This window comes from Sturnira hondurensis, unplaced genomic scaffold (genome assembly GCF_014824575.4).
Source record: "Sturnira hondurensis isolate 20B ecotype Veracruz unplaced genomic scaffold, ASM1482457v3 Scaffold0003874, whole genome shotgun sequence".
NCBI classification, from domain to species: domain Eukaryota; kingdom Metazoa; phylum Chordata; class Mammalia; order Chiroptera; family Phyllostomidae; genus Sturnira; species Sturnira hondurensis.
The window spans coordinates 789,958-807,412 of record NW_028076505.1 but is presented as its reverse complement, the minus strand read 5'-3'; the positions used below and the strand labels follow the sequence as shown (position 1 = coordinate 807,412).

The 17,455-nt window shown below is 44.6% G+C and overlaps 1 protein-coding gene across 2 annotated transcripts in view; it reads left to right on the top strand.

The window, feature by feature from the left end:
• The first annotated feature begins 3,412 nt into the window (after nt 1–3,412).
• Nucleotides 3,413–17,455, top strand: part of BRWD1 (bromodomain and WD repeat domain containing 1) — a 118,278-nt gene continuing 104,235 nt past the window's right edge. The window contains exons 1-4 of one of the 2 annotated variants that reach the window (XM_037042969.1): nt 3,413–3,807; nt 3,905–3,963; nt 4,093–4,122; nt 4,295–4,354. In XM_037042969.1, coding sequence (XP_036898864.1) covers nt 3,759–3,807; nt 3,905–3,963; nt 4,093–4,122; nt 4,295–4,354 — 198 coding nt within the window. In that variant the 5' untranslated portion in view covers nt 3,413–3,758. The remainder of the gene's footprint in view (nt 3,808–3,904; nt 3,964–4,092; nt 4,123–4,294; nt 4,355–17,455) is intronic. The other variant, XM_037042968.1, reaches the window with a different exon arrangement.

Below are 17,455 nucleotides of genomic sequence, written 5' to 3'. Positions count from 1 at the left end.
GGGTTAAAGGGAAGAAAAGGTCCCGAGGGAAAGCCAAGGAGGGGGTGGAGGAGGGGCCTCAGGAATCAGATGCGAGTTCTGCAAGTGACTGAGGCTTAAGAAGTCAGACTCATTTTGTTTTCTTTTGAAGTCCTCTGGAAATCTATCAAGATGTCAACTCATCTTTCCCTTGGGGATTTATCTGACAGAAGTCAGTGTGTGCACCACAGTGCCAGCCGCAGAGAAGGCTTTCAGTACGTTTGTTGAATAAATGAAATGAAGCAGGTATAGCGTGTCCTTGACTTCAGCTGCCCATGTAGATCAGCAGATTCAGTGTCATCTACTTTAAAAAAATATTTATCTATTTTTAGACAGAAGGGAAGGGAAGGAGAAAGAGAGGGAGAGAAATATCATGTGCGGTTGCCTCTTGTGTGCCTCCCACTGGGGACCTGGCCTGCAACCCAGGCATGTGTCCTGGCTGGGAATCAAACCAGTGACCCTTTGGTTCACAGGCCGGTGCTCAGTCCACAGACCCACACCAGCCAGGGCTATCATCTACTTTCCTTATGTCCTCCGAACTATGCTGATATACTGTGCATGGGTGAACAACACCTGCTGGATGAACCTAAATTCAGTTCATGTACATTTGCATCAGCATACCGGTATTAGAATTTGAGTTAGGCATGAGGTTTTCTTTATGTGCTCCCCACTGCTGGTATTTACTTTTCAAACTCTTTCAAAATTGACCCTAACCTACTCTCTTACCCTATTTTTGACCACTCTCCTATTTGGCTTATTGGAAACAGACTGGTTTCCTTACCATTTTCCAGGTAAGATTTCACACTTAATGCATCTGTGCCTCCTAAGTGCTGACTTGGAACAACTCAGTGAATTCTACTTTTTTAAAAAGATTTTTCATTCTTGGACAACTCCTTAAACTTTCAGAGCCTCAGTTTCCTCATCCTTAAAATTAAGAAAATGAGAATAACAGAATCTGAACCTCCAAGTTGCCAGTGATGGGACTACCCGGTATTTATGGCATGAACATTCCAGATTCGGCGCTCTCACGCACTAGCTGCACGATCTTCTGTTCAGTCCTGTCCTTTTCAGGCCCCAACTCCCTTCTTTGTGAAAAGGGTGAGGGGAGGAAGAACTGCGCAGTGCTTGTGTTCAGCCTAAGTAGTGCCCTCCTCTCCTGGCTTGCAGCCTGGCTGGGCGCCCCGGGACCCTTCTCAGTCTCTCTGGGCTGCAGCTCTCTCAGCTGTGGAGCACGTTAGTGGCACCCGACTAAGAGCTGTGTGAGGACAGGTGACGTTCATCCAGGAGAGGGGTTGCTAAAATATCGTCATGCCCTTACAGCAGAGATGGGTGACAGCATATAGCTGACATCACCAACCATTAAGATCTTCCAACCCTTGCCCCCCAAACAACTTTTCAATAGCTTAGCTCTCCATATAGCTTTCTTGTGGTGAAATTCAAGTTATTTCCATTGACCCCAAAGCAAAACTTACTGTGTTCATTTGGTATGGCCTGGATTCAAAGGTGTGAGGGACACATACATGATTCTTCTCGCCTTGTTTGGAGACCACGTCTGGCATATGCCCACCACCCCGCTTTCCTCCTCTTCATTGGCAGCAGAGGGGGTCAAATCTGGGTCTCTGTCACTTGAGGTTTGAATGGGGAAGACATTCTGTCTTGTCAGAAATCTGTCTCTATTCCAAATCTAGGAACAGTATTTGTCATGGAGTAAGTTGGAACCACTAGAATTCTTGCAAAAAACCCAAACCAACCAAACAAACAAAAAAACCAAAACCAAACTCTCTTGTCATCATTTTTGATCTCTTGTGGTTACTATGCTGCCCACACCAGAACTATAGTTTTGGATAATGACCAGGGCTGGGGATATGCATTTTTATAACATGTTTTGGGGGCTATCTCTCTTATTTTTACTGTATTGTTACATAATGAAATAGGCAACTCCTTGTTCAATCTCTGAAGGTTTCAATTCTCTCCCCCCCCTTTTTTGTCTTTTTCATCTGCTAACTTTAGTGGTGATCTTGTAGCAGCACATCAGACTGACTCACAGGAATATATGCTGGCAACTTCAAATAATAAAGTTGTTCCAAAGTAGTATCCATCTGAATGATTTAGCTCCACTCTGTGCGTCCTACCTCAGCTGTTGATGCAACCTTGACCTACTAAGGCCCAAACTGCGATTTTTTGGTGACTCTTCTCAAGGCACCCAACCTCATCTCGTGGACTGAACCCATACTGGGTTCTGATCCTGTTCATTCCTCTCCATCCTTATAGCTCTTGCCTTAATGCATCTACACCTTTCCTATTTCAGGGGTCTACCAAGCACTTTTCCTGCCTCTTGGTTTTAACCCTCTTAGAGCTATCCTGAAACTAAAACTACCTTAGAACCTCTCACTTGCTCCCAATTTTAACTTCTTCTGACGGATTGGGTCCCATCTACACTTCCAAAGTCACCCCAGGTAGTCACACTAAAGTTGAGTTCCTTAAATTATTCGTCTCGTGACCTTTTGTTCATATGCCTGGAATCCCTTTCTATACACACCGGGTGGGGATCAGAAGGACAATGTGTATTCCGTGGAAGCAGGAATTGCTTGGCAATTAAAGGAACGTTTTTGGCCTTTGTCCATTAATCCAGTCTCAAATCCCGTCTTCTAAGAATACCCTAATTACATACGGCTCCCCCGGCGTCCCCCCAAGTTTCCTGCTTCTCTACCTTGGAACGGAGTGCTGTCCGCTCCCTCCCATCCCTTTCCTATCCGTGGAGGCAACGCTCTGGGCGGCTTTCCCGGCCTAGCCAGGTTTACATCCTCTGGCTGTGCTGCATTTTCTTAACCCTTTCTCTCCACTAGCCTGCTGGGTTTTCCAAGGACTTCGGCTGTTTTATTTATTCTAACTTCTACCACTGCATGTGGAAATGTGGACTCTCCGAAAACGTTCGCTGTGCCCTCCCAACAACAGAGGGTCGAACTGCGCGGACCCCTGCCCACACTCCCCCTCCCAACCTGCAGTTTCCCCACCTTCCTCCTCCCCTCCCCGGGGAAGCTTCTCGGGCCGTTCTCTCCTTTGAGGTTGGCGCGACTCTCAGTTTTCAAGGTGTCGCCTCTTCGAAGCGAGCAATCTTCGTAGGGGGGTCAAGGGGGCGAATACTCAGGACCCAGACGACCATCCGTGCAATGTCCCTTCCGAAAGCCCGAAGAGGGCGACCCCGGCTGGCCTGCAGCGAGTCCCGAGGCCTCACGTCCAGGACCCGTCCCCACCCCCACCCCGGCCCCCAGCTGGGCCCCCGCCCAGCAGGCGGCCCGACCTCCGCCCCTAGCGCCCGCCCCGCCGCGCAGCTGGGCCGCCGCGCCGGCGCCTCACAGCGCGCAGGGATCCGACACGCGCCACCCCTCCCCCACTCGCCGTCGACCCTGAGCGGGACCTTTGCCCCCCAAATTCTCCTCCTGCCACTCGCTGAGACGGAGGACAGGGAAGCGAGGCTCGCTCTTCCCGGCCCGGCCCGACCACGCGTTGTCCGGTGGCGTCGGGCTGCCCCTTCAGTGGACTACTTTTCCTTCCGCGGAGGGACTACTTCTGCGGAAGCATCGGGGCTGGCGGCGCGCACGACATGGCGGCGGCGGCGGCGGCGGCGCGCCTGAGGTAGAGGGACGCTGGCCCGGTCAGGCCTCGGCGCGGCCTACACGCTTCGCTCGCTCGCTCGCTCGCTCGCTCGCTCGCTCCCGCCCTTCGCCCCACGCCTGGCCATGGCGGAGTCCTCGCCAGCCCGACGCCCGGTGCCCCTCATCGAGTCGGGTAGGACGCGCCGCCCGAGCCCTCCCCGCGCCGCCCCCGTCCGGGTCCCCTTCCCACGGCGCGCCCGCTCTTGACCCGATTCCCTCTCTTCCCTCAGAGCTGTACTTCCTAATCGCCCGGTACCTGTCCGCCGGCCCGTGTCGGAGAGCCGCCCAGGTGAGTGCGGGCCCTGCGGGAGGCGGCGGCCGCGGCCCGGCCTCGCCATCGCCTGGGGTCCGGGAGGAGGGCGCGGGGTGGACCCGGTGCGGCCGCCGCCCCTCTAACTGCGCGTCTCGTCGGCTGCAGGTGCTGGTGCAGGAGCTGGAGCAGTATCAGGTCTGTGCATCGCGTCGCCCCCGCCCCGGGCCCTCCGTCCCCTCTCCCAGCCTCGCCCGAGGTCGCTCGCCCGGCCCCGCTGCCTGCAGCCCCGGCGTCGCGGCCCCCAGCCCGCCTCCCTCCAGCCGGGACCCACGCGGTGGTCACTCGTGTGCATTTCGTGTCTTTGCAGTTGCTGCCGAAGAGGCTGGATTGGGAGGGCAACGAGCACAGCAGGAGCTACGAGGAATTGGTGAGACTTTGACATTTCTTTCCCGGGTTCCCGCCCCCCCGCCCCCTTTTCGGGGCTCCGGCTCGGGGGGCGAAGCGCCCGAGCCGCGCTCGGAGGCGGGCGGGAGGGGGGCCGGGGCGTCTCCGGGGCCGTGGACTTCCCGCGGCAGGGTTGTTTTGCTTTGGGGGCGGCTGTGTTTGTTTTGGTAGGAAACGGCGCCGGGGGCGGCGGTGGGGGCGACCGGGCGCGGCGGTTTGCGGCCGGGGGGGCCCCAGGTGCGCCGCGCCTCCAGGTGCGCCGCTGGTGCTGAGAGGCCGGGGCGCGCGTGCGCGGGGCGGGGCCGCCTAACCCGACTTGTAACTCTAGCTCTGATTGGTCACCCTCCTGGGGCCACGCCCAGGTCTTCAGACCACTTGTTCCCCAGGAATAACCTTTCGTGCCTGTTCCTCTTCGGCACTTTTTCCCTTTTACTTCATCGGCGTATTAAAAATAAAAATATTTCTGCTGTGGGAATATGTATGTATTTGTATGGGGCGTCGCGGGGAGGGCTTGGGCGGCGCGTCCTACCCGACTCGATGAGGGGCACCGGGCGTCGGGCTGGCGAGGACTCCGCCATGGCCAGACTTCATTAATTTTCCCTCTAAACTGAACACTTGTTGAAGGCCTTAAAATATTTTGATGAAGTTTTATAGTCATTTGCTGGATGTAATATTGTTTCTAACTATGCAGTTTCTATTCTTGTCAATTTGTGAATGAAGACATACGGTTTTTTACTTACCAGGCCATGTTAAGCATTTTGTATGAGCAGGACAACGGAATAAAGAGCTCTTGAATGAACTTTTACCACAGTTGTAATATTGGATTGGCCAAAAAGTCCGTGATTTTTTTTCATAATATAAAAGACAACGTTTCATCTTTTCCCCAGTAACTTTATGGATTTGGATATTTTGTGTACATTAGCTATCTCACGCTATTGGCTTCTAGTGGGGAGAGGCCAGGAGTGCTGCTCAACATCTTCCAGTGCATAAAACAGCCTAACAGCAAAGAATTATTTGGCCAAAATGTCAGTAGGACCAAGAAGCTTGCAACAAACCACTTCTGACATGTTCGGTCAGTCACAGCACCTTCTCCATACACTGCACAATTCTTTTTTTTGCATTTCAAATGCTGTGCTTTTACTTTTTTAAAAATAATAAAGCGTACTATGCCAAAATGTTGTGTATCTTATTTCATCTTCAATATTAAAATGGCTGCACAAAAATTTACCACTTCTTACGTTTTTTAAAATGCACGCCACATATGACAGTTGTCACAATACAAGCACTACTAGAGCCATCGTATGCAAAAAAATGTAATGGACTTTTTGGCCCACCCAATACTGAAGCAGAAGTTGTAGGATGTGATTACCACTTTTTAAAAAAGACTTTTATTTATTTACTTTTAGAGAGGGGATAAGGGAGGAAGACAGAGGGAGAGGAATATCCTGTGTGAGGTTGCCTCTTGCAGGACCGTAACAGGGGACCCAGCCTGCAACCCAAGCATATGCCCTGACTGGGAATGGAATCTGGGCCTTTTCGGTTCCCAGGCCAGAGCTCAGTATACTAGCCACTTCCCCCTCTTTTTTAACTTACTGATTGAAAAGACAGACATCGATTTGTTGTTTCACTTATTTATGCATTCATTGGTTGATTAAAAAAAAGATTTTATTTTATTTTTAGAGGAGAAAGGGAGAGAAACATAAGTGTGTGATTACCTCTTGTGTGCACCCTACTGGGCACCTGGCCTGCAACCCAGGCATGTGCCCTGATTGACAATGGAACCGGTGACTCCTTGGTTTGCAGGCTGGCACTCAATCCACTGAGCCACACCAGCCATGGCCATTGGTTGATTTTTTTATGTGCCCTGATTGGGTATTGAAGGCACGGCCTTAGTGTATTGGGACTATGCTCTAACCAACTGTGCCAACAGGCCAGGGCCGATTACCGTTTTTGAATCAAATGAAAAGGACAAAACAAGGGGATTTGTCATCTGTATATAAATAGTTAAGTATTAAGATTTAAAAATCAGATTTATAGAGATTCTATTTCAATTGCCAGTTTCAATATTTGTCTTACTAGAGGTTTTTGTTGCAAAAACTTCATTTTTATTTTAAAAAGTATTTACAGGTTTTATGGGAGGGGAAAAAGGGAGGAGAGAAAAATCAATGTGTGGTTGCCTCTTACGTGGCCCTGGCCAGCAACCCAGGCATGTGCCCTGTCTGGGAATCGAACATGCGACCTGGTTTGCAGGGGGCCACTCAAGTCATCTGAGCCACACCAGGCAGGGGTTTTTGTTGCAAACTTAAAAAAAAAATCTCCTGAAGATATGTTATTAAAAAATTGATTTTAGAGAGAGAGAGGAAAGGGGGAAGAGAGAGAAAAAAACATCGATGTAAGAGAAACATCACTTGCCTACCTTCCATACATACCCTGGCTGGGGATAGGACTCGCAACCCAGGCATGTGAATGGAACTTGAGACTTTTTGTGCTCCAGTGCTCTAACAAACAGAGCCACCAAGCCAGGGCTATTGCAAACTTTTAAAAAATATGTTTATTTATTTTCAGACAGAGGGGAAGGGAGGGAGAAAGAGAAGGAGAGAAGCATCAATGTGTGGTTGTCATTTGCACACCCACTGCTTGGGACCTGGCCTGCAACCCAGGCATGTGCCCTGACTGGGAATGGAACCACTGACCCTTTGGTTCGCAGGGCAGTGCTCGGTCCACTTTAGAAGTCCACCAAACTTCTAAAAGCAGATAATTTCCAGAAAGTGAGTTCTGAAAGTACATGGTAGCAGAATTTTTACTCATTGAGTTTGATAATTTTGCAAGGAAACATTTAAAGGACTGATCTGTTGTCTTGTGAGAGAGAATAGAGTATTTGGTGAGGCAGAGAAGTGTTGACATGACAGTAAAGTCATGCTACTGAGAGAACATCGTTTATGTTTTAAAGCAAGTGTAATGTTATACCTACTGGAAATAGGCATATATATTTTGGCTTTTGCTGTTAGAATTGCTTAAAATCCTACTTAGCATTTTGCTTAAAAATTGTTCAAAATCTGTGATATACTCCTGTGATGTGGCTGTGACATGTCATTGCTCATTGCCTGATCTGGTCTGTCTGGTGGGGTATTCTCTTCCTCCTCTACTTCCTCACTCTCCCATATCCCAGCACTATGTGGAACAGGGTGAGCTCCTTGTCTAGAAAGAGTATAATTGTTTTGTCAAAGGTATATTAGTAGCTTCTAGCTCTCCAAAGAAAGCTTACCATAATGACATTCGTTACTAATTGCTATATTTGCTTTGGGTTCTGTGAGGTACATACTTTTTTTCTTATAAACTCTCAAACCTTCAAACATAGAAAAATAGAATACTGAATTATCCACCAGTCTTAGTGATTCTCAAGCAATGTTGTATCTATAACTTCCTTCCCCCAGGTTGTACTGTTTTTAAGCCAATTTCAGAGACTCTTTTTATTAACATGCTGAAGTATTTTTTTTAAAGATTTTACTTGTTTATTTGTAGAGAGAGGGGAAGGGAGTGAGAAAGAGGGAGATGGAAATATCAGTGTGTGAAACATCAATCAGTTGCCTCTTAACATGCCCTCCACCTGGAGACCTAGCCTTTAACCCAGGCATGTGCCCTGATTGGGAATTGAACTGGCAACCTTATGGTTCACAGGCCAGTGCTTAATACACTGAGCCACACTAGCCATGGCTGAAGTATTTTAAAGTAAATCTCAGGTATTACATTTCATCCCTAAGTTTTAGATAGTACATCTCTAAAAAATTAAAGACAATTTTTTTATGCTGCCATTGTACCAGTATTATGTGTATAAAATAATCCATGGTTTCTTGATACTGTGTGTGTGGGTGTAGTTGATGTTCAGATTTTTCTCTTGTCTGATGTCTTTTTATATTTACTTTGAATTGGGCTTCAAACAAGTTCTATGCAGTGCACTGATTATATCTTTTTTTAAAAAAAAGAAAGATATCAATTTGTTGGTCCACTTTTTTAGAAGATTTTATTTATTTATTTAGCTGGGAGGGAGAAAGAGAGGGAGAGAAACATCAGTGTGTGGTTGCCTCTCATGCGCCCCTTACTGGGGACCTGGCCTGTAACCCAGGGGTGTACCCTGACTGGGAATCGGACTGACCCCGTCCTTTGCAGGCCGGTGCTCAATTCACAGAGGGCCCTTGGTTGCCTCTTCTATGTGGCCTGACTAGGGATCGAACCTGCCATCTTGGCCTGTTGGGACAATGCTCTAACCAGTTGAGCTACCTGGCCAGGACACTGTAGAGGTTCTAGAGGTATCACGAACCTCTTATCTTGCATACTTTTTTCTTCTGTGTCATTGATTTACTGAAGAGACTGAATTAGTTACCCTGTAGAATGTTACACATTCCAGTTTTGTCTGATTTCTTCCTTTCCATGTTGTCTTCTGTTGTTTAACTTACTCCTTTTTCTGAGTAGTTCTCATTCTTGGCTCAGAATCATCTGGGAGCTTTATTAAATCTGGATGCCTGGAGCAGTTAAATTAGAATCTTAATGGTAGGACTGGACATCACTAATTTTAAAGCCTATCAGATGATTCCAATATAATTGTTTGTAAAGATACAGTTTATCTTACACTTAAGACCATGCTGTTATTCCAACCTGTCCTTTAAAAAGCAAGAATATTTTTGATACTTAGGAAAATTGACACTGTTTCTCAATACCTGCATTGGGCTATAAATTCATAAAATTTAATTGGGATTTTCATGATTTATAAGTGGTGAAGAAGAAGAAGGAACAAGACGTATAGAATTGGGCATGGGAATTGGGCAGGGCTAGGTTTGTAAAGAAGGGGTGTATTTAGCCCTGTTTGGTGGGGCTCAGTGGATTGAGCATTGGCCTGTGAACTGAGAGGGTGCAAGGTTTGATTCCTAGTCAGGGCAGTTGCCTGGGTTGAGGTCCAGGTCCCTGGTTGGGGGGCATGTGAGAGGCAGCTGATCAATTTCTCTCCTCCTTTTTCTCCTCCCTTCCCTTCTCTATAAAAATAAAAATAAAATATTCAAGAGAAATGGTATAGTTAGAAAGGGAGAAAGATATGATATATCCAGTAATTGAGTAACATGATACATTTTTGTAGGCCAGTCTCTTCCTTAACTAGAAAACAAAAGTCAGAGGATCCTTATTTTGTAGTCTCATTACTAGGGGATATATTGTCATTTATTAGTTTTTAAGATATTTTATGAGCAAGCCTTTTGTATAAGGAAAAGAGTTATATTTTAAGTTACTTGTGTTGAAATTAGCATTTGGTTTATTAGAATTGTAAGAAGTCATTTTCTTAAACCTTTAAATTCAATTTCAAATTATATAGTAATATGTGTAGGAACAAGTACTTTTTTTGATCATTTACTTTGTAATGTGAATTTAATCTTAAATATTACTTACATCTTAAAGTCTCTCAGCATTTTCCACTATATTTACAAGTATATAATTATCAGTCATCTCAAGATGGCAAACTTAGATAAATCTAAATATCTTTTTAAGGATTTAACTTATAAATGTAATATTTTAAATTTATTATTTTTTTACTCTCAAACATTAGGAAAGTTAGGAAACTTTTTAATATATCAGAAAAAATATAACTTCCACACATCTATCAAAACTTTCTTTTCCAACTTCTGGTCAAGATGGAAGCATAGGTAGATGTACTTTGCCTACTCATGGCAACCACAAGAATTACAGCTAACCTCAAAACAAGTAACACCCAGAACTGCCAGAAAATCGAACTGATTGAACTATAGGGAAGTCCAACAACCAGGGACTTAAAGAAGCCACATTCATCCAGATGGGTAGGAGGAGTGGAGAGGCAAGGAGACATGGTGTGGAACAGAGAAGTGGCAGTGGCAGAATGGGTGGTCGCATATTCATTTGTGGTGGATAGAAATTGGGAGGGATACCTTGGGAAATGATGGACACATGGGAGCAAGTGATCTGAGCCCCAGGCCAGACCAAACACCCAGGGACATACTGCTGGGAAGATAAAGCCCTATAACTTCTGGCTGTAAGAACCAGTGGGGGTTAGCAGTGGAAGAAACTGGTGGTTTCTCAGGAGAGTCTGTATAAAGGGCCTGCACAGACTTAGAACTTATGCAAACCTACCCACTCTGGCATTTAGCACCAGGGCAACAGCTGGAAGGGCACCAGTCACTTATGGGAAGTGGGTAAAGTAACTGGAAATGGGACAGGTGCTGGACAAGCCTCTAGAAGCCAGGCAGCAGCATTGTCCCCTCTCTGAGCCCTCCTCTCACACAGAGCCACAAAGCAGTAAAGGGGGTTGTCCTACTCTAGGAGTTAACTAAGGCTCTGCCACACAGAACTTAACAGGTGTGCTAAGGCAGGAAGTCAGAGCAGTTCTAACTGATAATGCAGAATCAAACAGGGAAGCTGTCAAGTTGAGACAAATACAGCCCAAATGAAAGAACAGAACAAAACCCCAGAAAAAGAACTAATAAACAGAATGGATCTCCGACCTATCAGATGCAGAGTTCAAAACAGTGGTAATCTGGGTGCTCTGAGAACTCGCTCAGTACAGCAACAGCATAAAGGAAGAAATGAATGTTATGCTAAGTCTCATGTGGCAAACACAAGGCCCCCAGGCCGAATCCAGCCTGGCACCTTGTTTCAACCTGAAGCAGCACCGAGCTTTTGCCTAACTGTTAAGAAACAGTACTTTATACAGTTCTAAAATTACATCCGGGCCTTTGAAGGTAACTTTGAGGCTCATGTGGCCCCCGAAGAAAATGAGTTTGACACCCCTGCACTAAGTGAAATAAAAATCTACAGGAACCGACAATAAAGGGAAGGAATCTGGGATTCAAATTAGTGATTTGGAAAATAAGGAAGAAATAAACATTCAATCAAAACAAAAAAAAATTTAAAAAAACTAGGATAGTGTAAGATGACGACTCTGGACATCTCCAGATGTGCCAACAGTAGACTCATAGGGATGCCAGAGGAGAAGAGGAAGAGCAAGAAATTGAGAACTTGAAAAATAATGAAAGAAAACTTCCCTAATTTGGTGAAGAAAATAGACATACAAGTCAGGAAGCACAGAGTCCCAAACAAATTGAATCCAAAGAGGACCATACTAAGACACGTCATTTTTTTTTAAGGTTTTATTTATTTTTAGAGAGGGGAAGCGGGGCAGAAAGAGAAACGTTGATGAGTGAGAGATGCATCAATTGGTTGCCTCTTGCATCTGAGGATGCCAGATTTTGAGTCTCAGGTTAACCCTTTTTTATAGCAAGTCTACTTATACTAATTTAAAATAAAAACAATGTATTTTCTACCTGCATTGGAACTAATCTCATTACTATTTTATTTTTATTGTGGAATTCTGAAGGCCCTTCAGCCTGAGCGAAGCTAATCTCTTTCCATTCTGTATGGATTCTGCATTTTTTTGTTTACCATAGAGATATATCATTCTGTAGGCATTTCATCGATAACTTGGGGGCACATGATTGTGGCAGTGTGGTGACAAGTCACAGTCTACAGTATAGCGCTGTGGACGTTAGAATCTTAAGTTCTGGTGCCAAGTAGCTGGGCTGTACACCTGACATTGTCACACTGTTGTGTTGTTTATTAGATATTCCAATCTTAGGCAAATTGTTTAATCTCTACCTGTTTCTTGGTTTGTATAACAAGGGTAATAATAATTGTATCAAATTCTAATAATTATGTGGTGTTAGAGGGGTACCAGATTCATTGAGATGATCATTTAGTTAAATGATGTCTAATCACTAAGGTGTACATCTGAAAATAATATAATGTGTTTCAACTGCAACTGAAAAATAAACATTTATTTAAATTTAAAAAATAATTGTATTAAAGGTTTTTTTTTTAAGATTTATTTATTTATCTTTAGAGGGGAAGGGAAGGAGAGAAGGAGAGAAACATCAATGTATGGTTGCCTTTCATGAGTCCCCTGCTGGGAACTGGCCTGCAACCCAGGCAGGTGCCCTGACTGGGAATCGAACCGTGATGGTGTGGTTCGCAGGCCCGCGCTCAATCCACTGAGCTGCACCAGCCAGGGCTTAAAGGGTTGTTTTGAACATTGGGAAAAAATGGCTTTAGAGTGCCTGGCGCCTGGTAATAGTAGTATTTATTAGTAACAGTGCTGGTAGAGTGATAAACCATAATCGTGTGAACTTTTTCACTTAATTTACATTATGAGGTATAATGCTTGAATTAATGATACCTGGTATACATACCCATTAATGGATGACCAATCACAGTGTGAGGTAGGGAACTAATAGTAGGTAGTCTCTATGGCTCAGTCCTGAATAATGGTAGTGGTATTACTTTTTGTGAGTCATTTTTTTTAAGATTTTATTTTTATGTCATTTTTAGAGACGGGAAGGGAGGGAAAAAGAGAGGGAGAGAAACATCAGTGTGTGCCTGCCTCTCATGTGCTCCCCATTGAGGACCTGGCCCACAACCCAGGCATGCCTTGGCACATCAAAATTACGCTCCAACCAGCTGAGCTACTTGGCCAGGGCACCTGTGCTACTTTAAAAGAGAATAGTTACTAATTATTTTGTTTTTATAGGTTCACTTGCACATAACAGCTTTTTGTATCTAAGGAACAAAATCATGTGTCCTTTTTCTTTCCTTCACATTTTTTAAATCCTTGAAGATTTTTGTCATTTTGATCTATTTTTTTAATTTTTATATTTTAAGATGTTATTTATTTATTTGTAGAGAGAGGGGAAGGGAAGGAGAAAGAGGGAGAGGAACATCAGTGTATAGTTCTCTCTTGCATGCCCCTTATTGGGGGCCTGGCCCACAACCTAGGCTTATGCCTTGACTGGGAATCAAACTGGTGACCCTTTGGTTTGCAGCCCTTGCTCAGTCCACTCAGCGATACCAGCCAGGGCTAGTCTGTTGGTTTTTGAGAAATCTTTTCTTCAGCTGTGGTTGTGGAGTTGTCTTTGTTTTTTTTCCTCGTTTCAGTTTTTTATTTTGGAGCTATGTTATTAGGTACATATAAATTCAGAATTGTTACCTTCCTATTGAATTCCCCCCACCCTGACCCATGGGGACATCCTTATTGATTTTAGAATGGGAGAGGGATGGAAAGAGGGAGAGAGGGAGAGACAACTCATTGTCTTCACACACCTGTGACACCAGGTATGTGCCCTGGCTGGGAATTGAACTCGCAGTCTTTCATTTTATAGGACAACCATCCAAACCACACTGGCCAGGGCTGCCACCTTTTTTTAATAGGCTTAATTTTTTTAGAGTACTTTTACATTTATGGCAGTTTTAGGTGAAATATACAGATAGAATATTTGCCATATAAATGGTAAATACTAGTCCCATAAATGCATAGTTTTCCTCATAATCCATATTCCCTACTGGAGTGGGATATTTATTATGGTTGATGAATCTATATTGACATATAATCACCCACAGTCCATAGTTTACATTAGTGTTTCATTATATTTATATTAGGCCTCACATTACTATAGCCACCCCAGCTTTCTTTTGGTTAGGGTTAGTAATATCATAGTATGTCTTTTTCGGTCCTTTTACTTTTAACCTGTGTTCTCATTAAAGCACGTCTCCTGTAAAGAGCATATAGTTTTGTGCAGTTTTTTGTTGGAGTGTCTCAGCCATTTGCATGTAATATAATTAAACAGTTGTGTTAAGTCTGCCAGGTATCTCTTCTATATACGTCCCATATCATCTTTATTCTTCCTCTCTCCCTTTATTTTGTGTTAAGCAAATACTGTTCTATTTATTCCTTTTTGGTTTATGTCCTTTTATTTAATGGTTACCTTTGCAGTTAAAATATTACCATTTACTTTAGGCAGTCTACTACTTAAATGAAGCTAAGTTAAATCTATTAGTCACACCTCTACCCTTTGGGCTATTGCCATATTTTACTTTAATCTATGTTTAAAAATTTTTTAGATGTTACTGCTATTGTTTTAAAGTCAATATTCATTTACTTACCCATCTGTCTACCTTTTCTGTTATTTTAAATCCCCTTTTTTCCCCATGTGTCTTGTCTGATTATTTTTCTTTACTCTGAACAACTTACTTTGGTATTATAATGGTTGTCACAGTTTTTCTGTTTTTGATTTGAAAATGTTTTGTCTTTATTTTTTTAATTTTAATTAATTTTTTTGTCTATTTTTAAAAGCTACTTTTGTTGACTGTGAAATTCTAGTTGATTTGCTGTATTTTTTTTTCTTTCAGCACATTATGGAAAAGCCAGCAGTCTTACCATTGTTCCTTTGAAGATGCTTTTTCCTCAGCTACTTTTTAAGATTTTCATTTTGTCTTGGATTTTCAGCAGCTTTATTATGATGAACTGTAGTCATTATCTATGGCTGCCTAACAAATTACCCCAAAACGCAGTGGCTCCAAACACAGATTTATTACCTTAACAGTTTTTGTGAGTTAAGAGTCCTGGCACAATGGAGTCTGGTCTCCTTCTGTAGCCTCTCTCAAGACCGCAGTCACAGAGTTGCCAGAGCTGGATTTTCAGCTGAAAAGTTGAATGGGGAAGGCTCTCCTTACAAGCTCCTGTAGTTCTTGGTTAGGTTTAGTTCCTGGAGGGGGTTGTTGGACCGAGAGCCTCAGTTCCTCGCTGGCTGTTCGCTGCCAGCTTTAATGTACTCTCAAAAGGGGGAAAAAAAGATAGGAAGGTACCTTGTCCAAGATTTCATAACTAATTGGATGAAGGGTTACAACTGTTAACCACATCTCTTGTGGGTCAGGAGAGTCTCCTCCCCACTTTTTTCTAGTATCTGTTATGTTATCATAAGTATAGTTGAAGGTGTCTTCAAATTGAAAGACTTTTGCTTGAAGAAGACCTGTGGTAGAACCTCAACGTAGAGTCTTTACTGGCCCTGGCTGGCTTGCTTAGCTGAATGGAGCATTGTCCGTACACTGAAAGGTCGTGAGTTTAGCCCTGACTGGTATGTGCAGGGGATTGAGTGCTGGCCTGTGAACCAAAAGGTTGCTAGTTAGAGTCCTTGTCAGGGCACATGCCTGGTTTGTGGGTGGAGTTCCCAGTTGGGGGTCATGTGAGAGGCAACGACACATTGATTTCTACTTCTCTTCCCCTCTTTTTAAGAAAAATTTAAAAAAATTTAAAAAGAAAAGGTTGTAAGCTCCCCGATCCTTGGTCAGGGAGCTCACGGGAGGCAGTCTGTGTTTCCGTCCCACATCGATGTTTATCTCTCTCTATTCCCCCTTCTCTCTCTCCCTTTTTTCTAAGATCAGTAAACATATCTTTGGGTGAGGATTTAAAAAGTCACTATATTTGCCTATATTTATATGTAAATGTTTGATGATGTTGATAGGGGCTTTTTTATGAGGTGTAACTAAAAAGTGGTATGTCAGTGTGGAGGTTCACGGGGTGCCTGGTCCTGCCGAGTCAGGAGACCTGGCTGTTCTCCCACAGATTCTGCCCCCATCCCGTGCTTCCCTGCACCATGGTCCTGTCACTGGGAGGGGGCCACCTGGTTCTGGTAGGCCCAGTCTCCAGTGGGGGGGTGTCTGAACTGCCACCTCCCAGCAGCTGGGAGCTACCCAATTGTTTCTAAAGGGGGACCCCACCAATAAAACTTGAATTATGTGTTGATATTCTTAAGGCATTTTCCAAGGTGACACTCAGACTGTGAGTTGTCCTTAGGATGTGTGGTGGGGTGTATGTCGCCCGTTGTCCTCATGCACACTGCCTTCCACTCTAGCAGTGGACCAGTGGTTGGTAGGGGGGCCTCAGTGTCTCTAAGTGCAGGCTCGTGCTGCCACTCACTGGACAGAAGCTGAGTGCTGAGTATGTAGGGCCACGGAAGTTAGGAATGTCAGCCCTGGTCCCTTACTGGTGCCAGTTCAACACCAAGAGGAATCCCTCAATTTGGGCATGTTCCGAGGAAGGAAACTATTCAGTGCAAACACCTCTATTATGAAATATGAAGTCAGCTCCAGGGTGGGTCAAACAGTGTTAGCCAGGTTGGTGAAGTGTCAGATGTGGCACCAGCCTGCTGGCCCCATGGTTTGGGGAGGGATCAGATAAGGGACAATGGCCTTTGCTTGCCTCAATGCCAGACACTTCAGCTTCTCCCAGTATGCCAGTGGTGCCCTTGAAGTTGCCACCCTGGTGCTGAAGCTAAGAGGGAGTTAGCGTGAGTAGGTGGCTCCATGTGTGGATTTTTAAAGAGGAACTGATTTGGCCTCCAGCAGTTTCTTCCACCAGTTCAATCCTTACTGGTTTTTGTAGCCAGAAGTTGTGAGGACTTACCATCCTGGCACTGGAATCCTGGGCTTGGGGTCCTGGTGTGGGGCTGGGACTCCTCGCTCCTGAAATATCCCTCGAATTTTTATCCACCACGTGTAGGTGAGAGACCAGCTGGCTCTGCATCTGCGCCCATTGATGGGTGCAGTCTCGATGGATGTGGTTTCTTTATTCCGTAGTTGTCAGAATTCATTCAGCTTGATTTCTGATGTTTCTGAGTGATGGTTGTTCTGTATCTTAGTTGTAATTTTGATGTGGTTATGCGAAGAGGTGAACCATATCTGCCTATGCTGCCATCTTGACCAGAAGCTCTGATTAATGTTTCTGAACTAAAATAAGTAAATGCTTTTAAGTGAAGGATCTTAACACTAACATTAGGACTTTTCTCTGCCTAGGACCTTTTCTTTTTTAAAAAAATAGATTTTATTGATTATACCATTACAGTTGTTCTATTCCCCCCCTTCATTCCCCTCCACCTGCACACTCCCTCCGCCACCATTCTCCCCCCTTTAGTTTATAACCACGTGTCTCAAGTGCTTTAGATTCTATATTTCCCCCACTGTTCTTGCCCTCCCCCCTATCTCTTTTCTACCTACCATCTATGCTATTTTCTGTGCCTTCTCCTCCCTTCTCCCCCTCCCACTCCCCTGTTGCTAACCCTCCATGTGTTCTTCATTTCTATGGTTCCACTCCTGATCTAGCTGTCTTCCTGGTTTGCTTTTGTTTTAGGTGTGGTTGTTAATAACTGTGAGTTTGCTGTCCTTTCACTGTTCGTATTTTTATCTT